At 44.0% G+C, this 27,931-nt stretch overlaps 2 protein-coding genes across 9 annotated transcripts; both read right to left on the bottom strand.

The window, feature by feature from the left end:
• Positions 1–312: 312 nt before the first annotated feature.
• Positions 313–6,742, bottom strand: gcat (glycine C-acetyltransferase). The gene is made up of 9 exons (XM_075454453.1): positions 6,452–6,742; positions 5,109–5,239; positions 3,645–3,746; positions 3,404–3,550; positions 3,131–3,285; positions 2,737–2,819; positions 1,218–1,389; positions 921–1,042; positions 313–845 (listed from the first exon to the last, which is right to left on the bottom strand). The coding sequence occupies exons 1-9, from the start codon at positions 6,660–6,662 to the stop codon at positions 694–696; spliced, it is 1,275 nt and encodes a 424-aa protein (XP_075310568.1). The 5' UTR covers positions 6,663–6,742; the 3' UTR covers positions 313–693.
• A 444-nt stretch (positions 6,743–7,186) lies between these two features.
• Positions 7,187–18,503, bottom strand: tom1 (target of myb1 membrane trafficking protein). 8 transcript variants are annotated; one of them, XM_075454234.1, is made up of 16 exons: positions 18,336–18,503; positions 15,835–15,925; positions 15,650–15,728; positions 15,405–15,554; positions 15,157–15,291; positions 14,914–15,048; positions 14,615–14,731; positions 14,259–14,392; positions 14,128–14,170; positions 13,886–14,015; positions 12,756–12,819; positions 10,931–11,000; positions 10,635–10,700; positions 10,195–10,257; positions 8,668–8,707; positions 7,187–7,917 (listed from the first exon to the last, which is right to left on the bottom strand). In XM_075454234.1, exons 1-16 carry the CDS (start codon positions 18,385–18,387, stop codon positions 7,823–7,825), a joined length of 1,464 nt encoding a protein of 487 aa, XP_075310349.1. In that variant the 5' UTR covers positions 18,388–18,503; the 3' UTR covers positions 7,187–7,822. The 8 variants fall into 8 exon arrangements, with proteins under 8 accessions (XP_075310349.1, XP_075310351.1, XP_075310350.1 ...); XM_075454236.1 differs by having other exon boundaries at positions 14,259–14,389; positions 15,841–15,925; XM_075454235.1 differs by having other exon boundaries at positions 15,841–15,925; positions 18,336–18,502.
• Between the last annotated feature and the right edge of the window lie 9,428 nt (positions 18,504–27,931).

The following is a 27,931-nucleotide window of genomic DNA, read 5'->3' as shown; positions in this document are numbered from 1 at the left end:
ACCTCAACCTGATTGAAATGCTGCGGTGGGACTTTAAGAGAGCTGTGAATAAACGCTTCTGAAGCGAGAATGAAGTGGGCCAGAATTGCTCCACGACGATGTGAAACCGATAAGGTGTCAGATATTTACATTTCAGCGTCACGCGTTGTTCATCTGAGGTTGTTCAGCTCATTTAAAATCCGGTAAGGACAAGATGGCTTATCAAAAACCTTCTTTTTTTCTCATAACTGCCTGATCATTCAGTGTTTTATAGTAAATTATATTGTCACATGTCAGATGCTGGGAGTGAAAAAAAGCATTTTTTCTCAGTACTTTTCCGATTTGAAAGATAAGTTTAATGCTTGCCATAATAATTGCTGATAATGCAATAATAATAATAATAACTTGCCAACACAGTTGCCACAATCTTCAAAATCACTTTTTTTTTGGATTCAATAGAAACATTTTTCTCCTCGTAATAAAAAGTGCAGGAGATGTGGGATTATTAGCCCTTTTTTCCTCTTCAAATACAAACATCTACACGTTAGCAAAAGCGCTTCACTCAGCTGTGAAAACAAGAGTAACAATCAACTCCACAGACCAACAAAAGGTAACTAATATTTCCATCAACATCTTTCATAGCTCTTCAGTAACAGGCAGCGAGCTCTGTAAAGGCGAGCGGTTTGCTGAATCCTTCCCGTTCATTTGTCCCTTTCAGGAAATGACCCCGTGCTTTCTGCCGGTCTCGATGAAGGCGTCCACACACCGGTCGATGTCTTCGTCTGTGTGTGCAGCCGAAATCTGAACACGGATTCTAGCTTTGCCCTTTGGTACGACTGGGTAGGAGAATCCAATCACATAGATTCCTGTGGAGTGAAGAGGCGGGTTAAAATTACGCTGGGCAATGCTGTCTGGCGCGGGGATCGGCTGTAGCGTCTTACCGTGATTCAGCATGTCATCGGCCATCAGAGAGGCCAGGCGCGCGTCGCCGAGCATCACGGGACAGATTGGGTGAGAGGAGCCGGAGATGGTGAAGCCGGCCTGTGTCATCCTGTTCCGGAATCTAATTGGACAGCATTCAGAAGAAAATTCACTCATGAAAAGTTAAAATGAGTTCAGCTAAACATCATTGCTAAGAGCAGAATAGTATATCTCTTGGTGATGTGACGCTATGTGATAACCTATGTGCAACGCCACAATAACAGAGCACACCGCCCCCTTCCTCAGTGCAAACGCACCTCATGGTTTTGGCTGTCATGCTCTCTGCGATCTCACTGGATGCAAGCAACAGCTCCACAGCCCGGGTGGAGCAGCCCACCACGGGTGGGGGGAGGGCGTTGGAAAACAGGTAGGGCCGTGAGCGCTGCCTGAGCAGGTCAATGAGAGGCTTGGGACCCACTGTGTAACCACCTGAAGGAAAATGCAGATTAGACATATGAAAGAGGAAGCTGCTCGTAGTGGGAAAAGCAACAATCTGATTACAGAACTCTGACTTTAAGCCTTTCAACCCTAAACTGGACTAGTACAGTGCCATCTATGTACGACGCATCTCAAGTTTTGGGGTCTGAATGGTTGCAGGTATTTGGAATAATGTACTGAAGTTTCATGTACATATATCCCTCCATTTTTGTTTTACAAAGACTTTTAAATGAGAAAAACAAGGTGGAAAAAGCTTGACAGATTTTGGAGCTTTGCTTTTTCGACTTCCTCATACTAGGGCTGGGCGATAAAGCGACAACGCAAGCTATTGAGGAATAACTTTTTCTCGATAGAGACATGAAACATGGTTGATATACTTTTCGATAGATTACATTCGTCCATCTTTTGACAGACAATACGAATAGTCAATGACAAATAGAGTTGTGCCGCGCTGACCCAATCACGTGGCTGGAATAGAGCCATGCCAGCAGCTAGTCGTGGTGTGTTGGTTTGTGCTGCTGCAGCCGTAAAAACAAAGGAGGAAACAACGGAAGACACAGCCCAAGGCGTGGGGGATGACATTGTTTATAAGAAGGGCCCGAAAAAAAGTTCGGTGGTGTGGAGGTTTTTTTGTTTTTTGAAGTCCAACACGAAACAGAATAGTGTGTAAATTCTGTCGAGCACATGTTCTGACAAAGACGGGGAATACCACTAATCTTTTTCATCACCTGAAGCAGCGCCACCCGTTTGAGCACGGAGAATGCAAACTTTTACAAACACAGCCGGAACAAGTGCTAATCTTGCCCCAATAACAACGCCTGATTAGCAGCAACAGAGGACCATAGAGTCTGCTTTATCCAGCGCTGTATGACACAAATTCTAAGAGACACCGTGATATTACAAATGCAGTAGCTTATTGTATAGCAAAAGAGATGCTACCGATAAGCACAGTGGAAAATAAGGGGTTCAAGTGGATGTTAAAAATTATGGACCCGATATATATCGATATTGACTGATATAAAAAAAAAAAAATATATATATATATATATATATATATATATATATATATATATCGTGAAATGACTTTTTCCCCATATCGCCCAGCCCTACCTCATACATACTGGAGCTGCATTCATTAGTCTGTCCGGCCCACCACACCATGCAAACCCTTATGTCTGTGCTACATATGTAATTGAAAACATTATCGCCTGCGAGTTCCCCCAAAAACAAGTATATAATAATGTTTTTTTCCCCGCTCCAAAGTGGTCAAAAATAATGATGAAAAAATATCAGTTAATCTACAAAGGCGGTACATTTAAAAGCCAGTTACACCCATACCTGCTGCTCCTCCCAGTGCTTTTCCCAAAGTGGAGTTTACAATATGAACTTTGTCCATCACTCCGAGGAGCTCGTCTGTGCCTCTGAAATTTAAAGCACAGTTTATACTCGAACATAAAAAGCTTTGCTTTATTAAAACCTCCATGTACACTGGAGGCTTTCATTTAGACTGGCTTTGGCGACATCCAGTGGCAGTGTTAAAAATGACAGTCAAGAAAAAGTTGTGCCAGCATTCCTACACACAGAGGCTGACAAGCATTATTCAAAATAAATGTCAGCCCATCTTTTGTGCCTTCTACCCTGCAAATTAAGATTAAGATTAAGAAATAGAAATTATGGGATTTTTCTTTGCCATTTCAATGTTCCGTTTTGGTTAAAGCGGCATCTTACTCACCTGCCCCTTGCCCCGAGGAAACCAGTGGCGTGACATTCATCTATGAACACCATGGAGCCATACTGCTCAGCCAGGTCACAGATTCCTTTTAAGGGAGCTACATCTCCATCCATAGAGAAGACTCCATCTGTCACTATCAGGCGCATGCGAGATGACTGAGGAGGACCACACAGAGCACACAGAATAAGTGGAGCACAGAGCAGTGACCTGCATCGTGAGCAATATAAAAAGAGATGCACATCATAGAATTCTTATAGATCTGTGTGTAACCACCTGAGCCTCTTTGAGCTTGTGCTCCAAATCGTTGAGGTCCATGTGTTTGTAGCGCAGCCTCTTTGCTCGACAGAGGCGGATCCCATCGATTATGGAGGCATGGTTAAGCTCATCGGACAGCACTGCATCCTCCGGGCCCAGCAGCACCTGTTAAGCATCATCTCATAAAATGATCCACCACGACGAGGAAGCCGTTTTTTGTTTTTGCATCGAAACAAGTAGACGGCGAACTTTAACGAACCTCAAACAATCCGGCGTTGGCATCGAAACAGCTGGCGTAGAGGATGCAGTCCTCCCTCTCGTGAAACTCGGCAAGCTTCTGTTCCAGATTTTTGTGCAGGTTCTGTAAATCACAGTACACAAACATAAAACTCATCAAGTCTAATAAATGTAGCAGTTTTAAGGATATATGTGCATTTACCATCAGTATCCGAAAGCAGTGTTCTAAACTAGCTTAGGTCACAGCTCTCCATCAGCCCCTTTGACCTTCAGATTCAAATTCAGATTCAGTTTCAGTTTTATTTGTGTCCCCGGAGGTCAATTAGAGTTGCAGCAAGTAAAAAGGACATAAAACATAAAAGACATGTAATTAAAAGTCTAAGAGGGAGCGATAATACAGTGTGCTGAAACAACATCAGTAGCGGCCCCTACAAAGTAGCGAAAGTGCGAACGGTGCGTATCATCAATTTCTGCCAACATCAATAACAACACATGGGGACAAGAAACAAAAACAATATCAACCAATCAGGTACGACTCCTCCTACCCTGTCCTGAATTCAAAAGGGAAATGGCTGCAGGGACGAAGGAGTGCTTGTATCTGTTGCTCTTCATACGAGGAAGGCTGAGCCGGGGGCCAGAAGGCAGAAACTGGAACTCAGAATGTAAAGGATGGGAGCCGTCAGACGGAATGGCATTAGCCCATCAAATTATCTGTCTCTTAAAACAGATCCGTAAGTGTGCACTGTTCAACTCCCAGAATCTTGTTGCTTGTCTTTATCACTCTGTTCAGTGCATTTTTGGACCTTGTATTAAGGTTGCCAAACCAGCAGAGGAGAGAGAAGGTCAGCACAGATTCAGTATATGATCTGTAAAATAAGATCATCAGGGACTCATCGCTCTGAAACTTGGAGAGTTTTTTCAGACAAGACAGTTCATGCTGGCCCTTTTTTTGCAGGTTCTCTGAATGGCAGTTGAAATTTAACTATCTAGAATAGTCCCAAGATATTTGTAATTTTCGACGCCGTCTACTGTCTGACCTTTGATTATTGTTTTTTGATTGGTGTTATGGGGTTTTTGTCTGAAATCAATGCACATGTCCTTAGTTTTCGGTACATTTAACTGGAGAAAAGCATTGTCGCACCAGACTTCAAATTCATTGACCACAGGACCGTGGGCATATTCGTCATCATGTAAGAGACTGACTATTACCGAATCGTCAGCAAATTTTTAAATGAATCTATTCTCATGCCGACTGCGGCAATCGTCGGAATACAGACTATAGAAGAGAAGGGAGAGGATGCAGCATTGGGGAGACCCAGTGGATAATGTCACCTTTGGTGTACGATTCAAAGGGCTCTTGGATATTCTTTAAAGATGGGAGCATGTGTAGCTTGTTTTAGTATGTTTTGTACAAGTGAATTAAAAAAAACAATCCGTTGTTGTTAAATCACGGTATGATGAAACTAAATCGACTTAACCACTGTACCTGTGTCCCACAGATGAATCTGACGGAGCTCAATCCAGCACCATAGGCCCTCAGAGCATCAATTCCGGCCTGCACCACCTCTGGATGACTGGACAGGCCAAGGTAGTTGTTGGCACAGAAATTCAATATACCTAAGAGAGTATGTTTCAAAGGAGAAGAGATCATTCAATTGAATAAGTCACGGTTTCAGATACTGAATTGCAGAAAGACAGAACATTCGTACTTGAACCAGTAAGCAACGCACAATGTCAGCAAATCATAGCCTGTGATTGAAATTCTGCCTGCCTTTGGGCAAAAAGCCAAACCAATAAAGAGAGGACATCAGAACAAAGAGGGCCAGAGAAAACAACGTGCAGGGCCGCGGCACCGGCGTGCACGTGAATTGAACAGTCACTTTCTCACATGAGGGGTCATGACCTAAAGTAACTGGGCCAGAGTCAATGTCTGGCAAAGGTTCATGCTGAAAAGTCAACATCTGATAGCTGCTTTGTTGGCAGGACAGTGACAGGGTAGGTATCAGCTGCTGCTGTCCAGTTAACTGCTGGGAGTTTTGACAAAGCCAACAATCATCCCGGGTTTAAAATCGATAATTCTGAAGTTAAAACAGGAAACTGTTGATGTTATGAGCCATTTCTTTACAAAGAAAAAGTCCCATCACTTCAGTTAACTGCCTCAAGTTTAACACTTAGATAACATCAGGGCAGAGCGCCAACTAAAAGGCAAGTGTGTTAAGTAACTGAGTATATTGCATATATATATATATGCATCAGTGATAATATGCAACAACAACACTTGAGTAATGAGTGTAGGTTCAAAGTGGTTTTGTTTGCAAGAGTATTTTAACTGTTTGTATGCTATTACAATCTCGCTGTGTATCAGAAAGACATGTTGTACATGTTAGCGTTACAATTTACAGTAGTTGCGACTTTTAAACTCATCATAATACTACAACTATATAGTGAATGGTATAAAATATGGCTAATTTTGATCAAATAATCATAAAAAGTAGCCTAAAATCAGCTGCAATTATAATTCTCGCTAGCACGTCAATTCGTCAGTTATCATTCAGCTGTATCACGTTAAAACAAACTGTATTGTCCTTTTTCGGTGTGTAATAATGACTGCTTTGCTTAAAAAGTACACTTTAACATAACTAGCCAAACGTCAGAAAGGTAGGAGTTGGGGCTTTTATCTTGACAACGTATCTTTACACTGAGGCGCTACTTATTTCAGTTATCTAAGATATCAGAGCACATCTTCCACCGTAGAGACAGACTTTATACGTCATGGTGTTTTTGAGGGACACTTAGATAACTGCCGTTACTGTAACCTACACCACTTACTGCCATGAGTGCCGTCCACGTTGATTTGAGGACCCTGCTTGGAAGTAATGATCCTCTCAGCTTTCCACGTCCCCGCGGCTCGGATAGAGTCGAGCTCGTGCTCCAGCACGGCTCTGGCTTCAGCCACCGCCGCATAGCTCCGTCTCAGGGCCGAGTCCGAGGACCGCAGGACCGGTTTAATTAAACTTCTGGCTGCTTTACCGAGAGACATGTCGTTGAAATTGTTTGTTGGAGGTCTCTAAATGTGACACCGGAACGAAATGTTGAGAGCAGCCGGGCGGGGTTGCGTCACATAACAAAGGTGGGCGTACATGCGAGTGGCCAATCAGATGAAAGGACTGTTGGCAGGTGGCTCATTTTGTCCAATTACATAAGGCTCTGCTACACACTATATCCGCAATGGTAGCAGAACAGATGGTCATCTGCCCAATGAAATCATGGTGTTGTACCACTTTATGTCGGTCGTATTTTTACATTCAAATTTACTGTAAAACTAACAAACAAATACCACGTATCATTGGTCTATTACCCAACGACTACACTGACACAAAAATTCTGCACCGTTACCTTGTTTATCATTTGTGGATATTAAATATAAATATCATACCAGAGTAGCATGTTAGATTCCTAAAGATGCTGTTGGTGTGTCTTCATGAATAGCATAAAATAGTAAAACATTCCAAAGTATCTCCCAGTAGACACCAGATAATAAAAACATGAAAACAAAAGTTCAGCTTTCCAGTTAATAGTTTTAGTTTAATATATGACAACAACCTGTCATGACCTTTTGTTACTTCAAGTAATACATCTTTATAGGGAAAAATTGGAAGTAAAAAAATCTAATCTGGTTTCTTCCACATCCTACAATATTGATGTGAAACATCAAATTATCACAGTATGTTACAGCTGGGCTTCTCTTACAAGTTAACAGGATTTGCTATTGTGGCTTATACCCATTCATATCACCAATATATATACAGCATATATATCTATATATATATATAGATAGATATGTAGACATTTAACAGCAATATAATACATGACCTTTGTTGCAAAGTGTTTCTTTATAACAATGTTCTTTTACCTTCAACAGCAGTAACATAACCATATAAAATGTGCAAAAGTTTTCTCACATACAAACCCTCATAGCAATGTCAAGTAAAAACTTTTGTCCTTCGACAAATACCATTATTTTCTATCAGTTAAAAACACGTTTGCTCCCCAGTAAATATCGGGGTGCACAAACACGTCCTTCCACAAATATGGAATGTAATTTCCAACATATGTGCCACTAAGCGGTTCATCAACGAGAGATCCCCCATGAGCAGGAGCCTCATGAGTAATGTTAGTCTGTCGGGGGTTGAGTGGAGCTTAAGACTCGGAGTAGTCGGCATCTTGTGAGGGGGCTCGCAGTGGCGGCAGGCGCTCAGCTGCTTTTGCTCTCTCAGCCAAAAACTTGTCAAACTCTGCAAGAGAAAAACAGGATTCCCTTTGTCAGTCAGCTCGAGGTAAATGGGTGTAAATAAAGTGAGAAAATAAGAAAAACCTAGGGAATCTTACAGAATTTGATTCCAGAGAATGTCCATAATAACTAGCAGTAGTTCTGTGAAATGTGACTGAGACATACTGTATGTGACCTGTAGTGTTTCTCATTTCTGGTACCTTGGAACCTTCCCCACCTTTGAAATGAATACATCAGCTCAAGAGGTCTTTGTCTTAGCTTGGCAGTGGTCAGATAATGACCCACTCGTTTTAATCAATGGAGAGTCGGAGCAAGAAGACATACAGGGCAGAAGATGTCCAGAAACTTAACTGAGAAGCACTGCTAAAGTGTAGTTTGGATGTTTAAGTGGAGGTCATATGAGGCACCTTACACAGAGTAGCACCTCCAATGCCACCTGCTGGTCAAATGTGGAAAATACTCAAGTATGTCTCGCTGCGACCCGCAGTTGTCGCAGCGTCTAACTTAGCCGAAATCCAACTCAAGGGGTTAGGGTTAAGGTCAGAGGGCAGGTTTATGGCTAGTGGGTGTGGCTTTCGAAGCAACATGATAAATGACTTGGATGTGGGCAGATGGCTCCACATGTAGCCAGTTCATGCAGTAAGAAATTCTCCATTTGAATGTTAAGGCAGAGCGTTTTTCTGTTCAGCAGTCCCAGAAAATACTGACAAAAAAGGAGTTTTCTGAACAGGAAGTAAAGTGTAAAGATTCTCACCTTCACTGGTCACACCATCCGAGTCCTCAAAGTCATCATACTGCATCACATAAAACACACAAAGGACACATTTTGGTGATACATAATGCATATTCAAGCATCTGTTTATGAATTGTGTTCAATCACATTTCAAATACAACTTAAGGACGATTCCTTCTTTCTGACTCCAGTATGACTGTGTTCATAATTTAAAAGAGGGCTTTTTTGCAAGTAAGAATCTGAAATTACACAGTGTTTAAAGCAATACAATGTAATTTCTCAAAAAGCCCATTATGGAGCTCCCCCTACAGGCTTGGAGGTAATGTACGGTTACACTGTCATAAATACAACACCCTTTCACTTTCACTTTTCACGTTTGTTGACGAACCGGCGAGGAGTCAGAAGGTGCAAGCTAGGTCGACCGAGAAGGTAAGAGTAATCAAATGTACCTGGGAGCTAGCCTGATTAACATAGACTTTCAAATCTCTTCGAGATTCTGGTCTGACCAAGACCATAACGAATACGATTCGAAATGGCCTGGTCAACCCGCCTCCCTCGGGTTGCTACTGGTTGTGGCCAGAAAAGGCTGTGCCTAAGCTTAAGCCAATCACACCACTCTTTCCTCTGACGTATGATTTAGCTACCAGCGAGGCTAACTGGTAGATTACACTCTTACCAAAGCCAGTAGGGAGCAAGGCGAAAACGTCTTTCCTGTCAAGAAATGATTCAAGGGCTGTTCTTTGCTCGATTTTTAACTTGAATCTCCCGTCGAACACTTTCATTACAGCATCTACAGCAGTGTCAAAAGCTTGACGCTGCTCCATGTTGATATTGAATGAAGCGCTTCCGTGTACAATCCATGGGTTGAGTGGCAGTTCAACCACGTCACTACCTTGAACACGCCTCTACTCTGGGCCGTTGCCGCTGCTCAAAGTTGATTGCTTCCCGACAAAGTGGGTGGAGTTCCCATTTTTTCGGGAACTCGAATCCACCTGAATGAGCAGTTTGCCTGAGTAAGTGTAGCAGAGCCGAAGGTGTTGCGTCACTGCGAGGGCGGAGCCTGGGAGCGTGAGAGGGGTCTATTTGTTTTTGCGGTAGGTGTGCCAGAAAGCAAGTCGAAGTACTTCCGCTCAGCTACCGGGCCGCTACAGGGCCGCTACCGGGCCGGTCCAGCAAAGTTACATAGCGCAGTTTTTCCAACTCAGACCCCCAGAGGGCATAGTAGACAGGCCAATCGTAATATTAAAACTCATTCTAGCCACACAATTTTTTTCAAGCTGTTATTTTAAGGTAGAAATGTTACATAGTATTCCTTTAAAGAGTGCTTTGTTATTATAACTCTTTGAAAAAAAACTGGAATTACCACTCCTGGAGGACATGCATTCATCTGTTCTATTTTGCAAAGAAAAGAAAAAAAATCACAGATTTCACATGAAAAATCTAACTTAACAGCGGAGGGAAAAATATCATGAGCCAAAAAAAAGAATTAAATCGTGACTCTTATTTTGCTATATGTATCTGACAAAATGTAGTTATGTTGCCACTAACCTCCTCCTCCAATGCCAGCCATTTCTCAATATCATCCATTACATTGGACTGGTTGATGGGAATCTAGAGAAGAAAGCAGAGCAGCAAGTTGGTCACTGGAGTTAATTATGAACCATTGTTAAAACTCATTTCTATTGTACCAAGCCACCAATTTAAAAAAAATACAAATGCACCAAGGAAAAACACATAATGGTAAACATAGCATTAAGCAGCAATGTAGCATTTTGGGACAATGCAAACCAAACACTGTCATGCTCCCAGAATGAAAAACAGCATGCAAACCATTGTGTTTTATCTCAAACTCTGAACAACCAAACCCAAACTGTGATTCAAACAAAAGCAATCCAAACCACAGCACACGTAAACTGCAGCCCCATGACAAAAAACCAAATCATAGAGGGTGAAAAACTGGGACACACTCATTTTGGACCGACACCCACCATTCCCCTTTTTATCATCCAATCTAACTTTGGTGAAGAGCTGCGGGTGGAGGCTGGACTGTCATCCTTCGTGCACAGACAGAGAGTTCATTTAAGAGGAAACAGTTACTGACTCAAAGCAACATCTCCGTTTAGGTAACAGTTAGGCCCAGGGATTCTGTGCAATTCCCATCTTTAAGTTTTCACGTGGTCCCATCACATGACAGACAGGAACAAATTCAATCATGGCAGCCCATAAATTCCGTCACTAAATCCGTTACACTGTCTAAATCACGAGTTACGTGGTATTTGCTTACCATTCCAGTGTTTTGTAAACTGCTGTCCTGAGCTTGAGCCAGACCATCCACTGCTACTTCAGTCTTGTCCCTGAAAGACACGATTTCTATGTTAGCCACCCTTAACACGAACTGAGAATACACCAGAGAGCTAAATGCTAGATTCTTTCTTTAATAGAAATGAGAAAGAACAAATCAGAGTAAAGGTTCAAAACAAAGGTCAACATTCCAACAAATACTCAGCGGAATTTTCACGTCTGCAACTTAACTGAAACACATCAACAAAAATTTGTTATTATCCGTATATCTTCACAAGAAATTAGCTCACACACTTTAACAGAAAAATGGTTAGGTTGGTTTGCTTGAGCTCAATAAGAAATGATGCAATGCAATTATGTATTACTTTTAGCCATTTCTGTTTATCACTGACAGAATGCTGCTAATGTTTTGACCCGTATCTGTTCCATTGCACAGTAGCCTATACATAAACAGAAATCACTCAGAGAAGATGTTAGCTTAGGGGACTCCCCTTAGTAAAATCCCTCTATTAAGAACGCCCTACAGCATTACAGCACTATCCGTGCATTATGCTTGTTGCCCAATCAGAGGAGATATCTGTTGCCACTGTATGAATTTTAGCATTGGAAGCTAATGTTAACATTTGTTCTACGAGTTAAAGGGATAGTTCGCCTCTTTTGACATGAAGCTGTATGACATCCCATATTACCAATATCATTTATGAACATTGACTTACCCCCCGCTGCGTCCTGTGAGCGGAGTTCCAGGCGAGTTTTGGCGCTGACGAAGGTAGTCCGGCTAGTTTGCTGGGGCTAAACAAATAAAGCGTCTTGCTTCTCAAAACAATATGCGTTCAAAAGAGTAATACATTTGAATCACAAAATCGTTTTGCATGAAAAAGTCAGACCTTGCATCGCTTGGCGCTATTTTTCCCTCCCTTGATATCAATGCGTCCAATGTAAACTGTACAGACCGAAGAGCAGACCGAGCACTCCCCTGCTTCCGAGCAGTAAACACCGTAACAGGTGTAGCTATCGCTAGGTGGCTGGACGCATTGATATCAAGGGAGGCAAAAATAGCGCCAAGCGATTGTTTTTCTTTAGCCCCAGCAAACTAGCCGGACTACCTTCGTTAGCGCCAAAACTCGCCTGGAACTCGGCTCACAGGACGCAGCGGGGGGTAAGTCAATGTTCATAAATTATATTGCTAATATGGGATGTCATACAGCTTCATGTCAAAAGAGGTGAACTATCCCTTTAAGTAGTAAACCGATGTTAGCTTAGCTCTGCTTATAGGCTAGTTCTAATGTCAGCAATAGCTTGTTTTCCTAAAGATATTAGAGAATACTTATAGTTTTAAAGATTGTTGTTTTGAGGGAATGTTAATAACGAGAACATTAATTATGACCAAACGCATTTAAAGATGTCAAACTCTCGTTTATTTCCTTTTTTAGTTTGGAACTCAAGTGAGACGCATTGACTGACGAGTAATCTTGCTACATTCAACTTAATGTGAAGTGATGAACCGTCGGTCAGTTCGTCCCTGCGCAGTGAGAAGTTCCTTTTAAATTGAGTGACAGAATACCCAGTGAAGTCGACTTCACGGAGCAATCAGAGCAAAGTCCATGTCTATTATCTAGTTTCATATAATGTCAATGCCATAATGCAGTGTGAATTATATCTATTCTAAATTGAAATGTCTCTTTTCTAAGCTACTCCATAAACTGACAGTTTAAAGGGATTGAACCTGCTGGAGCTACTGTTGAATAAACTTATTATCACTGCAGATGTGTTTTCAGGGTGACAAATATGGTTTAGCCTTTCTGTACCTTGGTCTTTGTTGAGTCGAGACATTCATTTTCTGTGATAACATGTCATCTGATTCACTTGTACCTGCAATAACAAAAAGTAACAGATTTTTAGTGCATAAAATGAGGGACTGTATGAAGAGTGTGCATGGCAAACACAATAAGTTCATTCTTGTATTAACATTGCTAATAAAATACAAAATAAGCTCCTAAACAAAAAGCTGGGACATGTGTAAAATCTAACAACACAAACTGAATAAGTTGATCTTTTAAACCAAATATTTGAGAAGAAAGGGTTCAAAGACAACATGTCAAATACTTGTTGTTACTGAAAAGCATGCTCATCTTGCATGTGATGCCAGCAGTATGCTTCAAAACAGCTCAGACAAGGGAAAAAAAAATAAATCAATACTGGTGTTAAATCTATATTGAATGCTTGTGATATCCGGGCCCTCAGGCAGCACAGCATTAAAAACAGGTATGAATCCCTCATGGAAATCACTGCTTCAGCACAGGAACACTTTCAGAAATCGTTTTCCGTGAACACAGTTCACCGTGCCCTCTAGAAATGCAGGTTTGTATGCTCTATCATGCACAGAAGAAGTCATATGTGAACATGATCCAGAAACGCTGCAGTTTTCTCTGAGCCAAAGCAAATTTGAAATGTACTGAGGCACAGTGGAAAACTGTTCTGTGGTAGGACAAATCAATATCTCAAATCCTCTTATGAATCATGAACGTCATGTCCTCCACACTGAAGAGAAGAGGGACCATCCGGTTTATTATCAGCCTGCATCTCTGATGGTATGGGAGTGCATCAGCGCCTACAGAACTGACAACTTGCACATCTCGAGAGGCACCGTCAGTGCTGAAAGGCAAAGTTTTAGAGCAACGTATGCGCCCATCCAGACAACATCTATTTCAGGGAAGGCCTTACGTATTTCAGCAAGACAATGCTAAACTGCAAGCTGTATCTATTACAAAAGCATGTCTTTATAGTAGAAGAGTGCAGGTGCTGGACTGACCTGCCTGCAGGACAGACCTCTCACTCAGACCTTTTATTGCTAGTTTGTTTTACATTTTACACAGTGTCCCAACTTTTCAGTAATATGATCGCAATAAAAACAAACAGTCAAAGCTGGAGTACTTACTAAGTTTTGCCATTTGACTTGACAAACTGTCAGCTTTTGACAGGCTGAGGGAGCTGTCACTTTTCACTGATGCGAACCCAGACTGGCCGACGCACTCGGTTTTCAAATCGGTGTGACTTCCGGTGTGACTCTGGAAGCAATGAATTGAAGGTCCAAAACTGTGTCACTTCACGCAGTTATGACAGCTGAACTTTGAGGAAAAAATGACAATTAAAGCCAAAAACAATTGCCATGTTCTTTACCTTCTGCTCTGAGTTTGGACCATTTGTTATTCGCCTTTCAAACCTGCAAACAACAGAAAAAAAGAGATCATCAAGAGAGGAAACAAGTGTTGTTGAAATAGTATGAGTAATAGCTATAATAATGTAATGACCTGTGGTAGCGAGTGAAGGCGGAGTTCATTTCATCATTTGTTGCCAGTAACTCCTCAATCAGCTTCTCCTCACTGAGTCTGGGGACTATCTTCACTATCCTGTCTTGCATTTCCTTACAAACTGTGTATAACTGCTAATGACACAATGAGACAAAGAATGTGTGGGCGGGGAGGGGATTGGCGGGGCAGATGCAACACAAAATGTATAAAGTGCTAGATCAGTTAGGGGTAAGTAACAGCGTTAACTCAACAAGAAAGGAAGAAAATTATATTCCTGCAACAGCAGAGAGAAGAATGATTGACATTTCTGTATCAAACACACTTTATTTCCATAAGCATTCATTTATTTTTTTTACCTCCAGCAGCTCCATGTCTGCTTGCTTCACCGTGACTGGATCCAGCTGACTCATCATGTCCGACATCATAGTCAGGTTGCTTCGCACCACTCCCAGCTCTGTCTTCAGCTTTTGTACCTGGAATAGCAATATCACTTACAAAATAAATACAGCCATACTATAACGCCTCCATGGAGAAATCAATCATAACGAAGAGTTGAAGGTATAAGGAGTTGAGATACACAGGCGCAAAAAGAAGTTGTGAGGAAACATTTGAACAAACGAGGAGAAGGATCGGTGACTCTTTCTAGCTCCATCACCTGGGTGGGAGTAAAGGCATTGTTTCCCTCAAGGGCCAGTTTTAGCTCAGAGGTCTGAGGTGGGATGAGCGGAAGTGTGGAAGACAAGCGCACAGCAGGCAAAGTAGTGACAGCAGGCCCGTTCCCAGGAAAAGTCTGACAGGCAAAGGCACAGAAATGACAAGAAAGAGAAACAACCAAAGATAAGAGGAGGTTTTCCAGCTATTAGCAGTGGGAAAAGTGCGCCCCCGACCCTGCCTGCACCTTTTGTGGGTCTTTAACTGGCGTGTAGCCATCGAGTTCAGTCACGGGGAACTCCAGCCCTTTCCTCCGCAGATCCTCATACACAGACACCACACCCGTCAGGTCGGGTGAGCTGCGGAATGCGTCAGCCCACGCCTTAATAAAGAAAAAGAATGAATTACTGACAGATGTTAAAGCTATAAGGGCAGACCTAAAGTTTGTCAACAACTTGATGCCTAAATTCCACTCAACCAGCAGTCCCACCTCACCTGGATAATGCCGAGCACTCTGTCATGCACCACTGAGGGAGGGTTGTTCCTCGGGATGATTGACCGCACCAGAACCCCCTCTATAAAGTCACGTGTGGTTACCAGGATGTGAAATCTGTAGCCACAGTTCTTCACGCACGTCTCCAGCACCTGAAGTCGAATAAAAGACGGGGAGAGTCAGAAAAGGCCTTGCATGTTATGTTCACCGATTTTGCAATGATGAACAGAGGCAGCTGAGCACTCACAGTTAGTGCCAACATAACCTCCTTGAAGTTTTTGTTCCCGACAATCCTCTTTTTTATGGCTCTGACTGCATCTTTGGGCCTGTAATCAGAGAGTTTTTAAACAGTCAGAGGCTTGTAACCTCAAGAGGGCTGGCTTGTTTCTGATGTCGACAGATAACACCCCCCCCACACACACACACACGTACACACACCCTTCCTCTGAGCTGTTGATCGTGTCACAGATTTCCATGTTAAGTTCCCAGTCTTCAGATGGTGAACTGGAGCCGGTTGCACGCTCTGAAAAGGAAGAGATGGTAAATAGACTGCTGAATAACATGCAGATAATACGCAGGAATTTACCTCATGTTTGCCTTATAGTTATTTTTAAGAAACAACTGGAGGACTATGTTACAGTTAATTAGGTAAAATGACAACAGGAAAACAGCAGGGCTGAGCACAAAAAGTCTGGCAGAGATAAAGATGACCGGAGGTTCAGGGATCTGCAAAAAATTGCATCTTCTAATTGTGAGGCCATTTGGAAGTAATGTTGCTAAATGAAAAATGAAAAATGAAAAAGAGAATCTGGAGACATCTCTCTGCGCAAGGAATACAAATGCAGGTTAAATCTCTACCATGAAAAGAATAAGCTATAACCCGGAAACACCGCCTTCCTCTCTGGGCCACAGCTCATTATAATGGACAAGAGGAAAACTGCTTTTTGGTCAGACGAATGGAAATCTGAAATTCTCTCTGGAAATCATGAGCACTGCAACCTCTGGACTAAAGAGGAGAGGGCCCATCTGGCTTGATATCAGTGCTCAGTTCAAAAGCCTGCATCCCTGCTGGTATGGGGATGTATAAGTGCCTATGTGTGACAGGCAATTTTCACATCTGGAAAGACGCCATCGATGCTAAAAGATATTTACAGGTTTTAGAGCAACACATGCTCCCAATCAAATGACAACCTTTGAAGGGAATGCCTTGCATATTTCTGCAAGACAATGCGGATGATTGTGGGATTCCTTTATGGTATCCTCAAAGGAGGGATGTAACATTCCTCTCTGTAATATACAGCACCTCCCTGGTGCCTGGTCACCTTCTCACCGTGCATCTTGTATCGGTGCTACACAGATGATAACCAGTTGTACCTGTCATTCTCACCAGGCGACCCCGCGGTTCCAGCATGAATCTGAGCTTGCCCCTCTGAAATGATGAAGGAACGCTAACTTCAACTAAACCTCTCAAAGGCTAAGCACACACACAAAAAGGGTGTTTTCATAAACTGTAGGGAAAACAAGGTGTGATCGCTCCAAGAAGAATTTGTAGCTGTTTCAAGGCTGTACCTGATATGTGCTACAAAGCTCCTGTTACGGGCCATATTACCCCTCACCTCGACTACAATGCTTCAAGAATTAACTGTGAAACTGCTACAGGTTTCCCAGAGCACAGCGGCACAGCTGATGTTTGATCAACCAATAAGGACATGTGACTCCATTTTACTCATTGAGCTCCAGTGGCTACCCATGGCTGCAGTGTGGCTGTGGGATCTGGACTCTCAGAGACATGGTCTGATGCTGCCATCCCTGCACATTAGGTGGTTCTAAACCAAACTGTGTGGAAAAAGCCTACCAGACGCTAGCAAAGTAGAAGCGTCCCTCTGCACCATTAAAAAGTCTCACCTGTTCTACCGGTTTTATTTGCACTCTGTCATTTAAATGGATTTGCATACATTTGACGCTTTATGGGTATACGCCAGCGTTTCTTACTGCAGGGAAGCGTAATTGTGAGCTGCTTTGAATAAAAGTGCATGCTTCATGACTAAATGTGAGTGTAAACTACTAGTTACTATAAATCGTAACCCAGTTAAGTAGACAACCCAACACTGAAAATCATTGACTGAAGATAAATGTAAAGGCTGAGCTTTGCCAACAGGGTTCTGTATTTGGTCTCTTGTTATGTGTAGAAAACCCCTTTACACAATACATCTTACAACCTTTACAGGTGGCCAAACTACAGGCACAAAATTAGAAAAAGTCCATGGTATTCATTGCTTTTGAGGATCTAAACCTTTCGAGCATCTGGGCCAGTTCACAAGATGACGCAACTGTTGCGAGTGCCTAATAAAACAGACACAAATAAGCTTAACACACATTTATTACAGTCTTGTAAATGACATGTTCGCACGACGCGTAATAGCCTGCTGCAGCTTCTTACTAAATCGGCCGAGCTGCTTATTTTTTTTAGTGGCCAAACTCTCAATTTCCATCAGCGACTGAAAGACACATTGTGCCGTAAACGTTAAAACCGTTGGGGCTACATCACATTTGGGTCAGCGGGATGTCGGTCAGTGCCAGTCCCGCCCACCTCTTTGCAGGTTAAAGCAAACAGCCAATCACCTCAGCCGCCTCTCCCCGGACTCTGCCAAATCATTGTCTGTAGGACACGTCAATCAAACCATAAGCCGTTGTTACTTCTGTCAGCCTTAATACATCTAACTTAATTTCTCTGACAGCGTTCTCACACTGCAAATGAATGATACGGTGCTGGGGGGGGGGGGGGGGGCATTCCTGATCACTAACAAAAAGACTGCTCAGCAGGGATGCGGCTGTTGCAGGCGTCAACATCTGAGTGGAGATGGCTGAGCCCTCAAGAAGCATTTTGCTCTTTATACAGTATATCTACAGCGGAAGGTTATAAAGGAGCTCACCGATCAGCTGGCCCACCGGCGTGCTGAACGGATTCCCCATTAAAAACTCCATGATGAGGGCGGTGAGGGCCCCAGCGAAGCGCCGACGTCCCCGGGCTGAGCCGTATGCGACAACAAGCGCCGCTCTCTGCAGACTGCTGCTGCTCGCCCCACAAAGTGGGGCAGCCAGCTGAACTGCGTCATGCTTTAAAGGGAAAGCAGCCTGCTGTTATCAGATGCTCGGCGCATTGATAGGAGGACAGAGTGAGAGTGCGCCCCGTACAGGTGGTTTGTGTTTCTGCGCAGTAAAAGCGCCAGGAAGGGAAAGAACGCAGCAACAAGAAAGAGAGGAACTAAAAATGTGCTTGGCTTTCGTTGGCAGTCCAGTAATGGTGGACCCTCTGCAGACTCTCTCTATAGGAGCTATACACCTAAACAAATTAAAGACATTTTACATATAAATTTATACACATCCACTTCAACGCAAAGACTTATTCCTTTGCACTATCATCAATGGAATTGGGAAAAGGGCGTTTGAGTGTACCTCACTTTTGGAATCATAGCTTAAAGCAAGGCTCTGTTATGGTTCAGGCTCTGGCTCTCATCCGAAAGGCTTCATCGCTTTGTGTCTTCGAGGTACCTTCACTCCTAAGTGTTCTGTAAAGGGTGGCTTGCTGGGCAGGTCATCGTGCAGATAGCAATTCAGAGTTCTCTCACTTACCTGCCCATCGCACCTAAAAAGCTGGTCAGAATAATTTAATTTGAAAGCTACAGTTTCACAGCTTTTTTTTGTGCGTGCCTCCATCTTTTATTTGGTGTCAAGGACCAGAAGGGACAAATTGAACTTGTTAAGATCAGTCAGCATTATTGTTTTTATTTTTAGAGATCTACTTGTTTGTGTGTTTTTCTGCCACAAGGGTGTGCTGCCCGATTTTACATGTTGTCAAGATGTGTTGCCTGACACTCTCTGTTGACTTCCAGCCTCGGTCCGATTGCAAACAGTGAGAAAGAGAAACACCCTCTGAACCCAATACAACAATCCAGGATAGTTAAGAGATCATCGGGATCTTCCTTTTACTTTCTGTGAACAAAATATCCAGGGCTGAAAAGCTACTGGCTATTAACTAAGTCGATGTCAGACATGACTTCCAATCACCTTCCAAATGAATACCGTACAGAAATGAGTTAACTATTCTCCAAATGATGGCTTTCTCACAGAGATGAAGTGGGGGAAAAGCACTGTTACCTTTGATCATGGTGCGAGTGACTCAGACATAGTGACTCACAGCCCAGTTGAGATTAGAGTCTTTACTCTCACTGATGATTACCCCCCCTCCACTGTTTACACCAGCAGATTGCACAGTTCTACCCATCAAAAGACCAATTTGTTTTTGTTTTTGTCTTTTCCCTCTCGGTGTCTTCAGCCTGCCACTCATCTCCTCCTCTCACCGGCTCCTTCCCATTTACCTTTTTTTATTTTCTTCTTCTTGTGGCAAATGGCCAACAACATAACCACCACCCAGTGTGGACCAGAAATGAGTACCTCCCCTACAAGATAAAGATAAACAACAAGATCGACACGTTTCTCTCTGTATTCTCAACAACTGAAGCTAAATAATCAGATTTTTAACCTCTATTCTAAGTAGAGATTTTAAACTTCCGAGTGTCTCTTTGGCATTTCTCATTTGGTAAGGATAACATATTAAGCCTGGTGTGCCCCACTGTAGCCCTGTTAGAAGATTCTTCTTCTGGTTTTTCCTTTGGTTTTTAAATCAAATGTTCAGCTCCTTTAGTTTCTGAGACTATTTTTTCAGTCCACCTGCAGTTTCATAATCTTTTCAGAATTCCTCTGTGTGCTTGTATCAACATAAATTACCTGCCAACCGTCTGATCAATATGACTGCCGTGACAGTAAAGCTGGATGTGAGTTTTAACTTTAAACTCCTCTATCCACTGTAGCTCCACTGTAGCTCCACTGTAGCTCAACCGTAAAAACTGGCAAATCCCCTTGCCCGATCACCCTTAGCTGCACTTAAAACGTCATTTTTTTCTTCACAGTTTGCAAAATCCTCCATTCCTAATCCTGTTTCCTGCTCCTGTATCTCCTGTCATGGAAATTAAAAGTACTATTTAATGCATTTGAATCCTGCTTTGAACTGGAATTTGACACCATTTAGGACATTCTATGTGTGATCCTAGATGAGCTTAAACATTTTTTTCACCCCACATAGTACCCTTGTAATCCTTTAAAGATGCATTGTCATCATTCTTCCCCTTCAAAATGTTTTTGCTATGCCAACGGATGTCGTTGCATCTTGCAGAAACCAGAGCAAGCCTGTGGCTCTGAGGGGAGGAATTCAGTTTGTCAAAGTTAGTTGCTTTAAATTACTTTTCACAATCTTTTAACATGAGTTTTATATTTGTGAATGTAACTTTACTGTTTGTGCAGTGTCTCTCAAGCCTGGCTGCGGCCACTGTGCACAACAGGTCTGTTGCCATGCTGTTACTGTGGTACGAAGACAAACGCATGCAGACATTAATCCCTGTTACATATTGCCGTGAACGATGCAGGCAGGCATCTATATTGGTAAATTATATATATATTATACCATAAATATATCAATGTGTATGTTGTAATAAGATATTTTACAGCTGAGCAACCACAGAAGCTACTGATCAATCAGCAATCAGCTCCTGAATATAGCAAAATGTATTCAAGTTCAACTAGAACAAAAATCTATTTTAGCAACAGGCTCACAAAAAGCCAGACAAAGACATTTTGAAAGGTTTTTTGGCTTAGAATCAAACTCACGCAGAGCTCACCACCAAATCTGATTGTTAACATCTCAAGAGTAAAAGTAAAACATTGTTTTGCTTTTTCCTTTCACGCTGTAGTGCTCTCATTTCCTACCTCTCCAAAAAAATGTTAGAACATGAGAAACAGAACACAAAACTCATGGCGTGAATAATCTGTTGACAGAATCCAGCAAGTCAACCTGAAATGTCAGTGTGGAGTTCGCCCAGTGGGCTGAAATGTCACGGACAGCGTCACAGGGAGTTTGATGAACATCAACTCTGAACTGAAACATTGTTCTTTAGGTGTCAGTGCCTGGCAAATCCCATTTTATGCTCTTTATGTACCCAACGTAGTCTCAAACCAGAATGTGAAATAGCAACATTTTTCCAAAGCATAAAAAAATCCAGAGCAGTTTCACAATACAGATGAAAGAAATTGTAAAGTCACAATTCTTTCTAGGCTGCAAAATTGTCATATGCCTATGTTTTGCATGATGTGAGACTGTCCATTTCAAAATGTCATACGCTTACATTTTTCATTGCACTAAACAGTCCCTAATGTGACTGCTTTGTACAAATATTTCATGAGCAAAAACAATGCATTAACACTGCAGACCGTCACCTGTGAGTGTCGGTATTGCTCGATAACCTTTAATTTTTTTATTTTTCCCGTCTGCCGTGATTGGTCAGGATTAGGCATACAAAATTCATGGTCAGGTTTAGGTTTAGGTTTGCCGCATCGATCAATACTTTTTAAGAAGTCATTCGAGTAAGTCGGATGAAGTCCAGCGGCAGGTAGAAAACCACAGTCCGAAGGATATCAATAACACAGCTACGGAGGTCGAGGAGGAGGTTCTAAGAAGGGATGCAGCTGATACTGAGGTGAATAGGCCAGTTATAGAGAGAAATATGGAGCAGAAAGCTAGAGTTAAGTGGCCTAGGGAAAATAGTTACAAAGAATGGGAGGCAGTCAATAAAGATTTGTCAATAATATTGGGTAGGTTAGGAAGAAATGCAAGCGATAGGCTAGAGAAGATGGGAGATATAATTTATTCCTATGGTGTAGAGAGATTTGGGGTGCAAGAGTACATTTAGTTAAGTCTAGACGGCAAAAAGAGATGGAGAAATTGGTTAAGGAAAGAAGAAATTTAAGAAAGCAGTGGAAAAGAGCTACAGAAGAAGAGAGAGAGGGAATTAATGTTTTGCAGGAAGAATTGAGAGGCAGGCTAGGAATACTCAGAAGGGCTGAAAATCTTAGGAAAAAGAGAAAGAAGAAAGAATATGTAAGGACTGCATTTTACAGGGACCAGTTCAAGTTTGTTAAAGGATTGTTTAACCAGGAAAAGGGAGGGCAGCTTAAGGCAACAAAGTCATCCCTGCCTGCCTGCCTGCCTGCCTGCCTGCCTGCCTGCCTTGCTTCCCATGTTCCACGTTTTTGCCAAGTTAAGTATTTATTTATTTATTTATCCATGCCATGTTTAGTTCCTTATTTTGTCAGTTTGATTTTTTGAATCCGGCTTAGCCGCGCCTTTTGTTGTTACTTTGTTTTTGGAAAATACATCACCCTTTACCTTTGAAGTCCGCATCCGTGTCCTCCCTTCACCCTCAACCCACACCTGACAGAAGAATCTCACCAGCCATGGACTAGAGCCTGGCTCGGGCCGGATTTTTCTGTCCGAGCCTGGCCCTCAACCGACAGAAAAGTTCTCAAATCCGACCCGAGCCCGAGATTAATTAAAATATTTGTGTCCGAGCCCACCGGAAGCCCGAGACCAGTGACCAACGCAAGACGGCGCCCCCTAATCAGTAAATACACATTGGTGACAGCGCACCATTATCTACCATAATCCATTATAGCTTAAAGCGTTTCCACACAGTGGATTTCCCCCTCTCATTTTCCACGACTTTCAGTTCTCCAGAAGCTATTTTTCTTTTAATGTCCTCCATAGCGCTTCCAGCCAACTGAGCTCGGCTGCACTGATCGCACGTGTTTAATGTAAAGTTGTTCGAATGTTCGATATGCGTGCGTGCGCACCGAACATGCACAGACCACAGATGCACACAGATGCATGCTGCACGGCATGAGGCACGAATAGCCTACCAACATTTTCATTTATGCATTTTCAATTATTTATGTTTATCACAAAAACTGACGTTTGCAATGAACTGAAACCTGTCCTCTGGCTGTTTATAATTTTCACGATGTCTGCTTGCTTTCGAGCCCGATCCGAGTCCGACAAGACATTCTAATTTTTTGTCCGAGTCCGGCCCGGCCCGTCGGGTTCCGACCGGGCCCGTCGGGCTTCGGTCGGGTTGCCATACTCTACCATGGACGCGGCGGACTCCGATCTCTTCTGGGACTTAATGGAGGCCTTCTGGACCACCACCTCATGGCAGAGGCTGGAGGCAACAACTAAACTGCTGGATTTCCTCTCAGTGGAGCGGACTCTCCACAACTGGACTGAGAATCTGCCCGATTTCCAGCAGGTGGCGAGGAGTGTGCAGCGTGCCTTACTGATGGAACTTTTTGGTTTGGAACCAGAGAAGGTAGGCACGCTGTGCACATCCTCCCTCACCTCTTTTACACCTCAGCCCGCAGATTCTCAGTCCAGAGACCCATCAGCCACAGTGTCCGGAGACCCATCAGCCACAGTGTCCGGAGACCCAACAGCCACAGTGTCCAGAGACCGAGCTGGCCCCAGCCGTCCCAGAGCTCAGTCCCAGAGGCCCTGACCACGAGCCTGACCAAGAGTCCATAGGGCCTGACCACGAACCTGACCAAGAGGCCACAGGGCCTGACCACGAGCCTGACCACGAACCCGTCCCAGAACCCGACCACGAGCCTGACCATGAACCCGACCAAGGACCCACAGGGCCTGACAAAGAGGCTACAGGGGCCGACAAAGCCTCAGAGCCCATGGGGCCCTGGCCCATGGACTCACCTCTTCGAGCCCCTCCCTCCCACCCCCAGACATTGGGGATGTCTGGGATCCATCCCTTGAAGGGGGGACTCCCCCCCGCCGGACGTCCGGCCGACCGTCGGACGGTCCCCGGCTCCTCCTCCCGCCACATCGACAGATGTCTGGGTGCCAACCAGACCACCGCCTGCTGCCACGTCGTCGGGGGTCCGGGCGTCCACCAGACCACCGTCTCCTGCCGCCACGCTGACGGAAGTCTGGGCGTCCGCCAGACCACCGCCTCCTGCCGCCACGCCGACGGAAGTCTGGGTGCCAACCAGACCACCGCCTGCTGCCACGTCGTCGTGGGTCCGGGCGTCCGCCAGACCACCGTCTCCTGCCGCCACGCCGACGGAAGTCTGGGCATCCGCCAGACCACCGCCTGTTCCTGCCACGTCGTCTGCGGTCTGGGCGTCCGCCAGACCACCGCCTGTTCCTGCCACGCCGTCTGCGGTCTGGGCGTCCGCCAGACCACCGCCTGTTCCTGCCACGCCGTCTGCGGTCTGGGCGTCCGCCAGACCACCGTCTGTTCCTGCCACGCTGTCTGCGGTGTGGGCGTCCGCCAGACCACCGCCTGTTCCTGCCATTCCGTCTGCGGTCTGGGCGTCCGCCAGACCACCGCCTGTTCCTGCCACGCCGTCTGCGGTCTGGGCGTCCGCCAGACCACCACCTGTTCCTGCCACGCCGTCTGCGGTCTGGGCATCCGCCAGACCACCACCTGTTCCTGCCACGCCATCTGCGGTCTGGGCATCCGCCAGACCACCGCCTCCTGCTGCCCGAAGCCGGTACCACATGCCTGTTTCTGGTCCCCCGCCTGACCAGCTTCGAGCCCCTCCCTCCCTCCCTCCCACCCTCTGACTTTTAAGGGATGTCTGGGATCCACCCCTTGAGGGGGGGGCTCTGTCACGCCCATGGACTTGTTTTTAGTTCCATGTTTAGTTTTTCGGTTCATGTCTTAGTTTTCCCTGCACCCTGTTAATTAGTTCACGCACTGCACCTGTTTATTCCCCTCCAGCTGCACCTTGTCCCCAATCACGCTCGCTCCCTATTTAAGTTCTCAGTCCTTTTTGTTCCTTGTGAGATTCTTACCCTTACCCATGATACCCCTGTCTGCCTGCCTTGCTTCCCATGTTCCACGTTTTTGCCAAGTTAAGTATTTATTTATCCATGCCATGTTTAGTTCCTTATTTTGTCAATTTGGTTTTTTGAATCCGGCTTAGCCGCGCCTTTTGTTGTTACTTTGTTTTTGGAAAATAAATCACCCTTTACCTTTGAAGTCCGCATCCGTGTCCTCCCTTCACCCTCAACCCACACCTGACAGAAGAGTATCTAAGAAATACATATTCAGATCTTGAGCAGCGTAGAGTAGTAGGCCTTCCACCTGACATGCCACCATTAGGAGAGATAGCTCATAAGATGGATGTTAGACCACCTAGGTGGAAAGAGGTTGAGGAGGTAGTCAGGCGCGCAAAGGCTTCGTCGGCCCCAGGGCCAAATGGAGTCCCCTACCGGGTTTATTAAAGTGCACCTGATATCCTAAAGTTTTTGTGGAGGCAATTAAGAATAGTTTGGGAGAAACAGGTTATTCCTAGAGCATGGCGTAGGGCAGGAGGCGTTCTTATTCCAAAGGTGAAAGAGTCCTCGGACCTGAGTCAGTTCCGGATGATCTCTCTCCTAAATGTAGAGGGGAAGATTTTCTTTAGTTTAGTAGCACAGAGATTAGCTAGTTATTTAGAAAGGAATAGCTTAATAGATACTACTGTGCAGAAGGCAGGAATACCAGGTTTCGCAGGGTGTTTAGAGCACACTAGCATGATTTGACATCAGATTCAGACAGCCAAGATTGAGAAAAAAGACTTGCATGTTATATTTCTGGATCTAGCAAATGCATTTGGTTCAGTGCCACATAGCCTTATTTGGAAAGCATTTGAGTATTTTAGAGTGCCTGTAATAGTTGTTAACTTAGTAAGAGCATATTTTCAGGATATTCGACTGTGCTTAAGTACAGCAGGTTTCACAACAGCTTGGCAGAGGCTAGAAATAGGCATTTTGGCAGGGTGTACGATTTCTCCATTAGTATTTACAATGGCCATGGAGATAATTATTAGAGCTTCCAAGTGGGTTGTAGGAGGAGAGAGACGTCAGGATGGCATGCGCCTTACACCAATTAGAGCATACATGGATGATGACGTTAGTGACTACAACAGTGCCATGTATGAAGAGAATACTTGAGAGACTTAATAAAAATCTAAAGTGGGCTGGTATGAAAATCAAACCTGCAGGGAATTTAAGTGATAGAAAGTTTGTAATAGATGAAGAAAGCATTCCAATAATTAGGGAAAAGGCAGTAAAGAGTTTAGGCAGGTGGTACCAGGCAGACATGAATGATGGAGAGCGGGCAGTGCAGTTTCGGAAAGGGACTGAGGGACTGGATAGAATAGATAAATCAGAGCTTCCAGGAAAGTTGAAGCTGTGGTGTCTGCAGTTTGGATTGTTTCCTACGTTGATGTGGCCACTGTCTGTGTATGAGATTCCATTATCTGTTGTAGAAAAAATGGAAAGATTAGTTAGTTTTTATTTTAGGAAGTGGCTAGGTGTTCCTAGATGCTTAAGTACTGTGGCACTGTATTGGAAAGGCATACTCCAGCTCCCAGTATCTAGTCTAGTAGAGGACTTTAAATGTACTAAAGTTAGGACAGAGCTCCTGTTAGCTGGGAGTAAAGATGTGGTAGTTAGTAAGGTGGTTCCAAACCCAACCAAGGGGAGGAAGTGGAAACCAAGAATGGCAGCTCAGGAGGCAGAAGCAATTCTTAGACATGCAGAGATTGTGGGTAATGTGCAAATAGGCCGGGGAGGCTTGGGGCTTGGCCCAGGTAAACCAGTGTAGAGTACAGCAGGTCCAAAGGAGAAGAGAAAGCTAGTTGTTGAGCAGGTTCGTAGACAGGAGGAAATGTTAAGGGGTACAAAGGCAGTAGCTCAGGCTAAGCAGGGGCGGTGGTTGAATTGGGAAGGTGTAGAGAAGAAAAAGCTTAGTTGGAAAGAACTGTGGAGTATGGAGGAAAGGAGTATTAGATTTTTGATAGGGGCAACATATGATGTATTGCCAACTCCCCAGAACCTAAAACTCTGGGTAAATGGAGACCCGTTATGCTCGTTATGTTCAGGTGCTGCAACTCTAAGGCATATTTTGTCAGGTTGTAAGGTTAGTCCGTCACAAGGCCGGTATACATGGCGACATGACCAAGTATTAAGAAGCTTAGCTGCAGGTATTGAAGATAAACGAAGGCAGGTAAACCTAGGAGGGTCTAAGGTGAAGAGAGTTGCAATTCAGTTTGTTCAAGAGGGGGAGAAAGTTAAAAAGACGATAAGGAGGCACGGCAGCTTAGAGGATGCTTGTGATTGGGAGATGCAGGTAGATTTAGGAAATAAGCTTCTTGTTCCCCAGGAGATAGCCTCTACAAATCTACGGCCTGATATGGTCTTGTGGTCTAGGAGTAGAATGAGAGTCTATTTCATAGCTGACTGTTCCTTGGGAGGAATTAGTAGCAGAAGCATATGAAAGGAAAAAGCTTAGATATGTATAGTTGGGGGCAGAAGCAGAGCAGCGAGGATGGAAGGTTAGAATCTATCCAGTGGAAGTAGGATGTAGAGGATTTGTTGCAAAGTCTGTTGTCTCATTAGCCCCTTTCACACTGCGACCCGCTATCTTAGCGGGTCCAAATTGCACCTTCGACCCGCGTCGAGCAATGTGAACGCTTGGCGTGTCAGGGTGACCCGTGTCGCCTGAAGCCGAGTTCAGGGGGCGTTGCCTAGTGACAGAGCGTCACACGAAACACATAAAATGCTGGGCGTGTATAATAACGT

This window comes from Odontesthes bonariensis, chromosome 21 (assembly GCF_027942865.1).
Source record: "Odontesthes bonariensis isolate fOdoBon6 chromosome 21, fOdoBon6.hap1, whole genome shotgun sequence".
Taxonomy (NCBI): domain Eukaryota; kingdom Metazoa; phylum Chordata; class Actinopteri; order Atheriniformes; family Atherinopsidae; genus Odontesthes; species Odontesthes bonariensis.
Note: the sequence above shows the minus strand (reverse complement) of the source record. Positions and strands in the feature narration are given on the sequence as shown.